This window comes from Phyllostomus hastatus, unplaced genomic scaffold (genome assembly GCF_019186645.2).
Source record: "Phyllostomus hastatus isolate PE091 unplaced genomic scaffold, TTU_PhHast_1.1 phas_scaffold_501, whole genome shotgun sequence".
NCBI lineage: Eukaryota > Metazoa > Chordata > Mammalia > Chiroptera > Phyllostomidae > Phyllostomus > Phyllostomus hastatus.
This window is the reverse complement of record NW_025334033.1, coordinates 61,347,469-61,359,531: the sequence shown is the minus strand read 5'-3', so window position 1 is coordinate 61,359,531 and position 12,063 is coordinate 61,347,469. Positions and strand designations below refer to the sequence as shown.

Below are 12,063 nucleotides of genomic sequence, written 5' to 3'. Positions count from 1 at the left end.
AATTTACTCAATTTCACATAAAATTAACTTTGTATATGATGTGTTGTTATTTATTTTAAAATGATCACTATTTTATGGTAACCGAGTTTTTACAGATTTTATTTTTAGTGTTTATGTTACTCATGGGTAATTGTTTTTCTTCTTTTCCATTTTAGGCGATTCAGCAGACATGTCAGGTAAGGAGAGTTGACCGGTTTTTGCTTTTAGTTATATTGTTCGGTAGTGACGGTCCAGGTTTTAAAATGAGATACTTGAACCTATTTTGGATTTTTACAAAAGGAAGAACACATCACCTTGATGTCATGATACCGAGCCCAGTCTCCGACAGTACCGATATTTAAGTGTGTGTGTATTCCTGACCTCAGCGAGCCCGGCGCTGTGGTCAGCACTGTGCACGTATCATGTGTCTGGTCGTCCCGAGAATTCTTCACGGTGGGCATGAACTTGCCAGTGTCATAGAGCTGGTGAGAGTGGAGGCAGGTTAAAACTTAAATATTCCTCAATAAACTTTACTCCCTGAAAGCAGATTTTTAAAAATTTTATTTATTGTGCCAATTTTGCCATATTAGGTCGACAGATCATTTAAAGATATAAGAACAACTTTTTATTAGTGATTTTGACCATGGCCTTGTGAATTTAAAAAGCTATTAGCTGAACGGTGTGTGGCCATTGTTTTCAGATACATGATAACTAGACTTTTCAGCTGAACTCTCAGTTTACTAATACAGTAAGAAGTAGTGGTCTGATATGAAAACATTCCCCAGTAATTTGTTTCCCCACCCTCTTCTCCTCCAGCAGAAAGCATGGTTTTGTGATTCAACTCTTCAGTTCCAAATTCATTCAGCACAGCGCTGGCAAGGGCCTTGCTCTCCTGGTCACACTCTAGAGCAGACACCAGCGACACAGGCGGTCACACTCTAGAGTAGTCACCGGCAGTCACACACCAGAACAGACATTGGCAGTCACCCTCTAGAGCAGACATAGGCGGTCACACACTAGAGCAGACACGGGCGGTCACACTCTAGAGCAGACGTGGGTGGTCACACACTAGAGCAGACATGGGCAGTCACACTCTAGAGCAGACGTGGGTGGTCACACACTAGAGCAGACATGGGTGGTCACACACTAGAGCAGACATGGGCAGTCACACACTAGAGCAGACACGGGCAGTCACACTCTAGAGCAGACACCGGCAGTCACACTCTAGAGCAGACATGGGTGGTCACACACCAGAGCAGACATGGGTGGTCACACACTAGAGCAGACGTGGGCGGTCACACACTAGAGCAGACATGGGCGGTCACCCTCTAGAGCAGACATGGGTGGTCACACACCAGAGCAGACATGGGTGGTCACACACCAGAGCAGACATGGGTGGTCACACACTAGAGCAGACGTGGGTGGTCACCCTCTAGAGCAGACATGGGTGGTCACACACCAGAGCAGACACTGGTGGACTGCAACCCAGACTTTCGATTACAGTTGGCCCTTGGTAGCCATGGGCTCCACCAGTGGCAGATCGAAAATACCCAGAAAAAAGATCCCAGAAAAATCTCAAAAAGCAGAATTTGAATTTACCACACACTGAGCAGGATGCTGAATCCATGCAAATGAAACAGTGTATGCAGACACTGCTGTAGCCTATATGCAAATGTAGGTTGTATGCAAATACTGTGCCATTTGCATGAGGGACTAGAACATCCCAGGTTTGGGTGCCAATCCCCCAAGGAAACCGAATGACACTGTAGAGGAGGAAATTAAATGTACTTAATAAACCTAACTTAATCCTCCTTTAGTGAGTTTAAGGTAGGCCTTGAACATTCCCAGTGATTGAAACCTTAACTGGTGCTGCATCAGTGAGTTTGGAGCCGTCCACCTGTGGAGTGGTCCCACACGTAGTCATGGTTACATGTTTCAGAGCAGGTTCCTGGTAGTAGTTTCTTACCATCTCGCTTAATTCTTTGTAAATGCTGGAAAGGCTCAGTCATTCAGCTTATCTAAGATTACTTGCAATTAAATTTTAGATAACTAGAACTCTGTAATTTGTGGCATATTAAGTTTGGAGATAAAAATAACTGTGTAATGTTCCTTGAAATTCCATTATCTACTTGGTAACATTTAGGCAAATAATAGTTAGAGGTGCTGTTTGTAAACTTATAAAAATGTTTTTATATTATAGAAGACCCATGCAATATTTATCACTAGCAAGATATTAGAGTGATCTACCAGTAAATATTTACATTTTAAATTTGAACCATGTGCCCGGGGTTGGTATAGCTTAATGGATTGAGCGCAGGCCTGCAAGCCAAAGCATCGCCAGTTTGATTCCCAGTCAGGGCACATGCCTGGATTGCAGACCATATCCCCAGTATGGAGTGTACTGGAGGCAACCATACATTGATGTTTCTCTCCCTCTCTTTCTCCCTCCCTTTCTCCCTTCCTTCCCCAACTCTCTAAAAAAAATAATAAAATCTTTAAAAAAAATTTTGAACCATGTAACACATTATTGGTATTAGTTTACAGTCCTCATATCCTTTGACTGCTAATGAATGAGGAACACTAAAATTTTAGCTCTATACTTAAATTATCATCAATTTCTAATACCTAAGCAGCTTATTTTATAACATGGTAACCTTCTTTATGTCTATTTCCATGTGGTTTTGATTCTTTAAAGATTATTATTTTTATTTCTTGAGAGAGGGGAAGGAGGGTGGAAAAGAGGAAGAGAAACATTGATGTGCAAGAGAAATATCCCATCAGTTGCGCCTCATGCATTGCCAACTAGGGACCTGGCCCACAACCCAGAGGTGTGCCCAGACTGGGGATTGAATCAGCAACCCTTCAGTTCACAGGCCGGCACTCAATCCACCAAGCCACACCAGCCAGGGCTAGTTTTGATTTTTTACATAAAGTTGTATAAATTTTATATCACCTGTCATTGAAAAAAAGTAAGAAAGAATAGCTTGAAAAGCTACCAATAGAGTTGCATAAATCTTTGAACAGTTTCCACTTAATGATACTAAAATTTAAATCCACAGTTTAATGTATTGTAACTACTTTGAGGAACTATCAGATTTCATTTATCATTCTATAATGTAAATTGCAGATGGTATACAATATAGTCTAAATTTGTCAGAATATTTTCTTTAGAGACCAAAATTTTTTTCTGCATCAAATGGTTTTAAGGTAACTTGTCTTACTTAATATTTCTCTACTTTTGTAATACGTTATTTATAGTAGATTTATAATTTAAAGCAAATGTACATTAGTATTTTGGTTATCTTGTTACAAGTACTTACGATCTGAGACTGAATTAGCTGCTGAATTAACTTTCCATTTCTTAAAGGTGTCATTCATAAAAAAAACAATACAAGGCTATGATTCTTTTTAACTTAGAAAATACAGAGAACTGGGAAATTTTTTAAGCAGTAGAAACAGGCTATATCACAAGATGAATAGTGTCAAATGTAATTTTTAAAAGAGATTAGTTTTGTTTCTCCCATAAAATCCTGGGGGTTTTTTTTTGTTTTTGTTTTTTGTTTTTAATATTTATTTATTTTTAGAGAGGGAAGGGAGGGAGATAGAGAGAGAGAGAAACATCAATGTGCGGTTGCTGGGGGTTATGGCCTGCAACCCAGGAATGTACCCTGGCTGGGAATCGAACCTGGGACACTTTGGTTCCCAGCCCGCACTCATAAAATCCTGTTTTAAAAACACTGAGAAAGTGACGTGGACGCAGCGTTTACCAGCCATCTGTGCGGTTACAGATTTCCTTGGAGACCCCTTCAGGGGGTTTCCCTACCTATTGCTTTTTGCAGCTCATGTTTGCTTTTTATCTCTCCTTCAGATAGCCTAGGTACTGACTCTACCCTGATACTTAATTGTGTAATATTTATATATTTCTTCACATAAGTATATAAAGATTTAACATGTGTCTAAAACATGCATTATTTTTGTGTTTAAAGTTGTGATTGCTTAATTTGCTTATCTGAATGCTTTTTTCTCTAAAGTACAATTTGGACTATAGACTGAAAAGTATTCTGCATTTTTTTTCATTCCTCTTTTCTTTTTAATTTAGTCATAGTTACACATTTTTAATCAAGCACACGGCCTTTCTTTGGTATGTGTTTTTCCATGTTTCAGAGATGAGTATGCCTCCGCTTTAGAAATGGAAACATTTATAAGAGTTGTATCACAACCGTTGGATTTTATCTTCATTTAGCTACAGCTCCTTCCATCCACATCTGGGATGCAGTCAACAAGCAGACCCTATCTATACTGAGATGCTACCATTCAAAGGGCGTGTGCTCAGTCAGCTTCAGTGCTACCGGCAAGCTCCTGCTGTCTGTGGGGCTAGACCCAGAACACACTGTTACCATCTGGAGGTGGCAGGAAGGTAGGGTTCTTTCTTCTTTGTGATTTTAAAAAACAAGAATACTATGGCAGTATGAATTCTCTATCTAGTATTTGCCTTAACTTGGTGAATGAAGCCATTATTCACACAGCCTCTCATGGTACACAGGACACAGCTGGTGCTACTGTAGGTGTGTCCCACTTGAAAAACCCAGTGACATTCTCAGCTCACAAAGTGTAAATGAAAGTAATTAATGTTACAAGTGATTTGCTGCTCTTTTCTTTCAGTGAGTGTGTTGCTCGTGTTTGATTAGTTACAGGGGATCTTAATCAAGAATAGGAACGGCCCTGGCGGGGTAGCTCAGTTGTGTTGACCCAGTAGGCCAAGGTTGTGGGTTCAGTCCCCGGTCAGGGCACATGCAAGAGCCAACCAGTGAGTGCATGAGTGAGCGAAACAACAAACTGATGTTTCTCTCTCTCTGTCTCTCTCACCTTTCCTCTTCTCTCTGTCCAAAAATCACTGTGAAAAAATTTAAAAAGAATGGAAATGAAATATATTGTAAGTAACAGTGGAAGATCAGTAGGGTCATAGACACTTCAAAGAAAACTTTTCAGATACACAGCTACCAGAAAAAGTGAAATTCCTAGAGCTACGTAGAAGAAAAATAAGGTATGGTTCCTAAAGTCTCAAACTCCCCTTGAAGGATGGCGGCAGTACGGTAGCCAGCCAGTTAAAGGCGGCTGGACGGATGCTCGTGGGATGAAAGAACAAGCAACTGTCCGTGTTAACACATCTTTATAAGCCATAAACAAATAAATAAAACGCCCCTTAAATGATAAGAAGCTCCCATACACAGCGCTTGCAAAACTGCGTTCCAAGGACCCTCTACAGAAGGACTCAGTTGTATACCATGTGGTTGCTAGGCAGCGGGGCAGCGGGCACACCCTCTTTTTTAAATAAGCGTTTGCTGTTTGAACTATGTACTTTGAGTAACTGATCCTGTAAAAACTAGCTTAGTTCTCAAGCTAACCTTCGTGATTTTGTCGTACCTTTTTTCTACCAGGTGCCAAAATTGCCAGCAAGGCCGGTCACAACCAGCGTATCTTTGTGGCCGAGTTCCGACCAGACTCAGATTCCCAGTTTGTCTCTGTGGGGGTGAAACACGTGAAGTTCTGGACCCTGGCCGGGAGGGCTCTGCTCAGCAAGAAAGGGCTCCTGAGCACCCTGGAAGACGCCCGGATGCAGACCATGCTCGCCGTCGCCTTCGGTGCAGTATGTCTCTCAGATGCGTGTGGTCGTGTGCTTTGAGTTATACCTACATTGGCCTCCTTTGAGTTGTCGTGCCTTAGCTAAGTCACATTAACGCCATCGATACGGCACTGCAATCCGCTGGTCATCGCATACGCCCTGGCCACGCATGTGTTTCATCTTCCCAAATCCGGTGCTCTCAGAAACCAGGGAGTGGGAGAGTCAGGGAGGGAGGTGGGTTACAGGGGAGCGTTTGAGTCCCTGGCCCATTGCCATTCTCGGAAGTCTCCGTTAATTTTATCACGGTCACCTTAAATCTTTTAGGGCCTAAAAAGGTTGTCAAAAGAGGTAGTACAAGAAATGTAGCTTTCCAGAGTTTAAACGGTAGTACACGGATTTAGGATTTCCTTTGCTTTCTGTCGTCTTAAGTCACTGCACATCACACAGTGGGAAGTCTTCTGGGCCAGTGTCTCCCATTCGGGGAAGAGAGCACAGCTCCTGGTCTCAGTAGAACGTGTTCAAGAGCCACCTCCTCCCCGCTCCCCCGTTCCATCTGGGATTGTGTTTTACAGTCCACATGGCTTTGCTTTTATAGTCTGTGCTGGCTTTTTAAATCCTTTGGTTCATTGTAAACCTAAGTGGATTTCCTTACTAAAGTGTTTATGGGGTATGTAATACTTGAAGGAAGAAAATTATAATTTTAGAACCTTTCAGCACACTTCCAGTTTTGAGAGAAACACTATTGAAAATGTTGACTGGGCCATGTGAAACTTAAGTTCAATCTTCTGGGGATTCCTAATATAAGACTACTAATTCCCTTTCAGAAGAAAGCCCACATTCAAATTCCTTTGGTATTTAATCTGCCCATTTAGATTAACTTTCTTCTTATTTATAAAATTCCTTATGTAGTTAATTGCCCATTCCCAGTAGAAAATAAACGTGAAGATTACAGTGTTATTCACACGTGACTTTATGTAGGCAGCAGGAGTGCATTCGGGGAGAATGCTGGCTGCATGGCCAGGTGGTCTCGCTCAGGCTAAGCCCCTGAGGCTGTATGCCAGGGGCCCAGGGAAGCAGCAGCAGGAGTGAAACAGTGGTGTTTCCACCAGAAGCATCTGCATGCAGATGGCAGATAAGGCGTGATCTAATGAGGCTCCTAGATGGCAAATGCGGTTGTTACTCAAACATGAGCTACAGCCAGTAAGTGTGAATGCTGAGGAGTGCACAGCACCATTCAGTTGTAGGGAAATTAAACATGCAAACCAGTATTCTCAGCAAGATTAAAGAAAAACCTTGTTACCACTGAAAAAAACCTCAGTTATCATTTAAAGTCCTATATTCCTATTAGTTCTTTCCATGTGTTTTGGGTGAAAGACCTTACATGAGTTGCTCTTAAAGTGAGGCTAAAATGGGATGGAAATAGCACAGGATTTAGGTACAGGCTTAGATTTCTCCAGTTTCCACAGAAGGAACTGTATCAGGAGTGCAGTTTTCAAAGGGACCGAAATAAGCTTTTGGTACCTTGCCAAATTTACCTTACTTTGGATTGATTGCAGAAATCCATGAACTTTTGCTATCTTGATTTTAAGAAATGGCAAGTGTTAACTTCATGAGTCAGTGAAATCTGAAAAACTACCACTTTGCTATGTAGTTTTACTTTCTATGACAAAATATCAAACCTAGTAAGTTATTTTCCCTTCCCATTTTTATTCTTTTTTAACTATTGGCCTTTATTTCTTGGGCGGTCCTAAGGAAGCAATCCGAAAGAATGACGTGAACTAAAACTACAGGGTTTTATAATTGGAAGGCAGCTTAGAGACTGAATTCCCTCCTTTCCCACGTGACAAGACCCATGCTTGCAGAGGGTAAAGGACTTGCCCACGGCTCTGCCAGCTGACAGGCAGCTGACAGGCAGCAGAGCTGGGAGGGGAGCCCCCACGGAGTGGAGCCTCAGGTCCCGGCCTCCCGCCTGCCGGCCGCTGCCTCCCCCGCGACAGGCGCTCCGGGTCCACCGTGAGCTGGGCGCACTCTCGCTTAGAGAATTGCGTGTTTGAACTCTGTCTGAACTGTTGATGAGTTTATCTTCCCCACTCCTTTTCAGAGTAACTTGACGTTTACAGGTACCATCAGCGGAGATGTGTGTGTGTGGAAAGACCACGTGCTGTGTCGCGTCGTGGCCAGGGCGCACACCGGGCCTGTGTTCGCCATGTACACCACCCTGCGAGACGGGCTTATCGTGACGGGGGGCAAGGAAAGGCCGTGAGTCCTCTTTCTTTTCATAGCTTTTCTGAACACTTACGCTTTGTGATCCACCTGGTTCGCAGTTAGGTTACTCTGGTTCTTCCTAGGCCATATGGGCCGTCATCTCTGGCCTTGTCACATGCTTCCCCTTTTATTGCCTAGACCTGCCTTCCTGTTGGCTCTTATTTCTGACTTGAAATGGCTTCCATTTTTCATTTTGCATTGTAGAGAAACTCCAGCAGCTGGGGTGATAATTTCTTGGAGGTATGGATAGGCAGTTACCCTGCAAGTTAAGAACTGATTTCCTTGACGTCTGTATGCCTGTATAAGTATGTGCTGACTAACGGGTGACTCATGGGTGAACCTTTGCCCTTGAACCCGGGATCATCATGGCTGCTTGCTTTTTGTTCAGACTGGATACTGAGGGGTGACATGCACACTGATGCACTAGAAAAGCGGGGGTGGAGAATGCTAGAGGCAAACTCTGCTTTGTTTGTTTTGCTCAAGGCAAACTTGTTAGATAAAATCGTTTGATACCAGACCTCAAAATTTAAGTCAAGGAGAGGCCTTTTTGTGAGTGATGTTCAAATCTTTCGGTGGAAACCAGATTGTCATTGATCTCCTACCAACATACTCATGTGCATGTTAAAAGGTAACATGTCAGGTGACCACGGAGGTAAGTACACTTGAGTACAGAGTTGCAAGAACCCACATCCACCAGCTAAACACAAACGCAGCAGCTCTCGCCGTTCTCAGGAAGGAAGGCTGTATTGTGATGCCAGAGGATGTTTTTTCCTGAAGACAAAGCAGTTCATCTAACAGAAAATCCAGCAGTACACTTCCAGGTTCTTCCAAGATAAAAACCACAAATGGGCTATATTTTTAAAATATTTTACTTATTTTTAAAGAGAGGGGAAGGGAGGGACAAAAGAAGAGAAACATCAATGTGTGGTTGCCTCTCGTGAGCCCCCTACTGGGGACTTGGCCTGCAACCCAGGCATGTGCCCTGACTGGGAATCGAACCAGCAACCCTTTGGTTCGTAGGCCAGCACTCAATCCACTGAGCCACACCAGCCAGGGCTATATTTTGAAAATGTTACTCTGACATTTGTGTTTCCCATAGATCAAGTCTTGCACCCACTTCCCTACTCATTAGTAGCCTACAAACTTGGTTCAGTAGGATATTTTAAATATATTTTTTAAATCTTAGGAAAAGTTTTATAACTAAAGTCATAGGATGAACTTATTCAAATGCCAAAACTAACATAGAACATTTCAATGATGCCTCTAAATCAAATGAAAATGCAGTTGACTGAATATTTTTAAAATATATGTGTTAGGTAAGCTTATTAGATAAAAAACTATGTCTATTTCTGGGTTTTGTGTCCCGTAGGATATTTGAAAAACAATAGCAGAGAAAAAAACATGCTTCTCTTTTGTCCCTTAAAAAATACTCAGTAACATGACTATAATCCCTTTCTCTAGCCTTACATTCCCATCATCCTCTTCACTTTAAAAACCATTTTATACACTTCCTTAAGCAAGAAGTGGTGATATGAAAGAATACATGTTTGGGGGTGGGGCCAAATAAAATTATGCTGTCAGAAAAATGAACTTTCATAAAATAAAATGTGCTTAAACTGAATGTTTGCCTGAGATCCAGTGTATGTTAAAATTGCCATAAAAAGTTTAGGAGAATATATGAAGTAAATCCTAAACAATCAGGGCCATTTTTAGTATCCTGCTTATAATTTAGCATTTGTTTGTAATAGAAATTCTTTGTAATAGCCAGTAATAAATGCTTTCTTCTGGCTTGGGTGGTTCAGGTCTAAAGAAGGAGGAGCGGTGAAACTGTGGGACCAGGAGCTGCGGCGATGCCGTGCCTTCCGGCTGGAGACGGGACAGGTCACAGACTGCGTCCGTTCCGTGTGCAGAGGCAAGGTACGACACTCCGTGGGCCACTTCGTGGGCCGTGGCGGGGCGGCAGCAGATAGAGAGCACTTCTGCCTGAGAGTCTCTCGCTCTTTGCAGGGTGAAGAGTGCAACAGTCAAAGCCGGCTTTGCTTGCCGGGGCGGGGGGCGGGGGGGGGGGTGCCCTGCTGCCCCTCCGCACAGGCGCATCTTCACATCTTCGCTCCAGTGCCGTGCGTCGGGCGGGAAGCCCTCGGCCTCGGCGCCGTGGGGAAACCTCCCCATTTCCCTGAGTCTGTTAATTCCCCTGTGGTAGACAGAGCTGACTTTCTTTCCAGTTGACTTATTTTCTTAAAAACACATTTCTATAAAAATTTTCACCATGCATGTACTTTGCAAGAAGTGTCTTTATAAATCATCTACATGTATTATATCTTGTCAGTTTGTATATTAAATATTAGCTAAGTTTACCTTTACTTATACTTATTAAAATCCAGTATTTTCTTACTGTATGTAAGTGCATTTGCACCTGTTTGGAGGTCTTCGGACTCAAGTATCCTGAGTCAAAGCTTGGTGACCGGAGAAGCCAGGTGTATTGTCTCACAGATGTGCCTCTAGTCATAGGAAAGGGGACGTGCTGGATTAACTGAGAGAAAATTCTCTGAAAGGAGGTTATTCTGTTTCTGGAACTGATTCTAATGGGGGTGGGAGGGCACCCACACAGCCCCGGGCAGTTCTGGGACAGCAGCAGGATGTCCGACAGCTCAGCCCCGACGCCGTGCACCCAGGGTCAGCATCAGGGGGTGAAGGGTTCGGTCCTGGGAGACGGCCCCCACCCCTGTCAGACCCCAGTCTCAACACCGGGCTGTTACCTGTAGGCCCTCCACACCCCGCCCCAGGTTTGGTTGTACTAGAGCAGTTCACATTCTCCTCAGATCTCAGATTTCTGTAAAAGGAGGTGACGCCTGGACAGCCGGATGCAGAACCACGGGGCAAGGTGTGCGGGAACAGGCGTGGACCTCGAAGGCCCTCCCCCGCTGCCAGCCAGCCTGCCCCCCGCCCACCCCCCCGTCTTGTGCTAACTGGAAGCTCTCCAAACCCTGTCCTTGGAGTTTCTATTGAGGATTTTGTAGTCAGGACAGGTCACATCCTTAGCCATTGACAGCTGCTTGAACCTGCAGCCCCTCTGCCCCTCTAGGGGTGGGTGGTGAGGAACTCAAAGTTCCAACCCTCCCGTCACAAGGTTCGGTCTCCTAGCAACCAGCTCCATCCTTAATGGAGTCCAAGGGGCATCTCACTAACATGACAAAGGACACCTTTGTGGCTCTCGTCACTTAGTAAATTCCAAGGGTTTTAGGCTCTTTGCGTCAGGTATATAGTTGCTGTAAATCATAGTCTCACGCATAGGTCAAGAAGGTCGTTCTTACATTTTTAAGAGCAACTGTAGTATTACATTAAATACACTGGTCCCACTGTTTCAGGGCAAGATACTAGTTGGGACCAAGAATGCTGAAATAATTGAAGTTGGAGAGAAAAACGCAGCATGTAGCATTCTAGTTCACGGGCACGTGGACGGACCCATATGGGGCCTGGCGACGCATCCTTCCAGGGACTTTTTCCTCTCCGCTGCCGAAGACGGGACAGTGATACTCTGGGATATTGCCGATAAAGTAAGGACAGTTTTTTGAAGATGCTGTAATTTCTCAGACTTTCGTTGAGAGTTTTGAGAATTGGTTTCCTTTGTCAGTTCCCTCCTTCATGTAGTTCTCTCGACTCTTTTGGTTCTCGCGCAGAAGATGCTGAACAAAGTGACTCTGGGGCTTGCTGCCCGCGCCGTGAGCTACAGCCCGGAAGGGGACATGGTGGCCATCGGGATGAAGAACGGGGAATTCATTGTTCTGCTGGTGAGCTCGCTGAAGATATGGGGGAAGAAGAGAGACCGGCGATGTCCCATTCATGACATCAGGTTAGCCAGCAAACGGGGTAATCTCTCTGGTCTTTAAGTCCATGTTTCTCTTTTAAGTTGAATGTATCGGGGTCACGTTGGTTTGCAGAACCATACGGGTTTCAAGGGTACAGCCCAGTAAAACATCGTCTGCACACTGCGTCGTGCGCCCATCTTCCCAAAGTCTCTCTCTGTCCCCGTCCCCCCTTTTACCCACTGTCACCCCTTTCCCTCTGGGCTGCCGCTACACTGGTGTCTGTTATCATTTTTTGGCGGGGGATAATCTCTTTAATACTCTTAGATGACCCAGTTTGGATTTGAGAAAATGTCTTTAGTTCACATAAGTTGCATGCTGAAATACGGC

The 12,063-nt window shown here is 44.0% G+C and overlaps 1 protein-coding gene across 4 annotated transcripts in view; it reads left to right on the top strand.

Annotated features, from left to right (window-relative positions):
- EML5 (EMAP like 5) overlaps window positions 1–12,063 on the top strand; it is a 117,332-nt gene that overhangs the window by 97,976 nt on the left and 7,293 nt on the right. For 3 of the 4 annotated variants that reach the window (XM_045822013.1, XM_045822012.1, XM_045822011.1), the window contains 7 exons: window positions 156–176; window positions 4,223–4,396; window positions 5,418–5,626; window positions 7,704–7,861; window positions 9,670–9,784; window positions 11,236–11,424; window positions 11,548–11,720. In XM_045822013.1, coding sequence (XP_045677969.1) covers window positions 156–176; window positions 4,223–4,396; window positions 5,418–5,626; window positions 7,704–7,861; window positions 9,670–9,784; window positions 11,236–11,424; window positions 11,548–11,720 — 1,039 coding nt within the window. Of the gene's footprint in view, window positions 1–155; window positions 177–4,222; window positions 4,397–5,417; window positions 5,627–7,703; window positions 7,862–9,669; window positions 9,785–11,235; window positions 11,425–11,547; window positions 11,721–12,063 lie in introns of those variants that run through there. The other variant, XR_006783734.1, reaches the window with a different exon arrangement.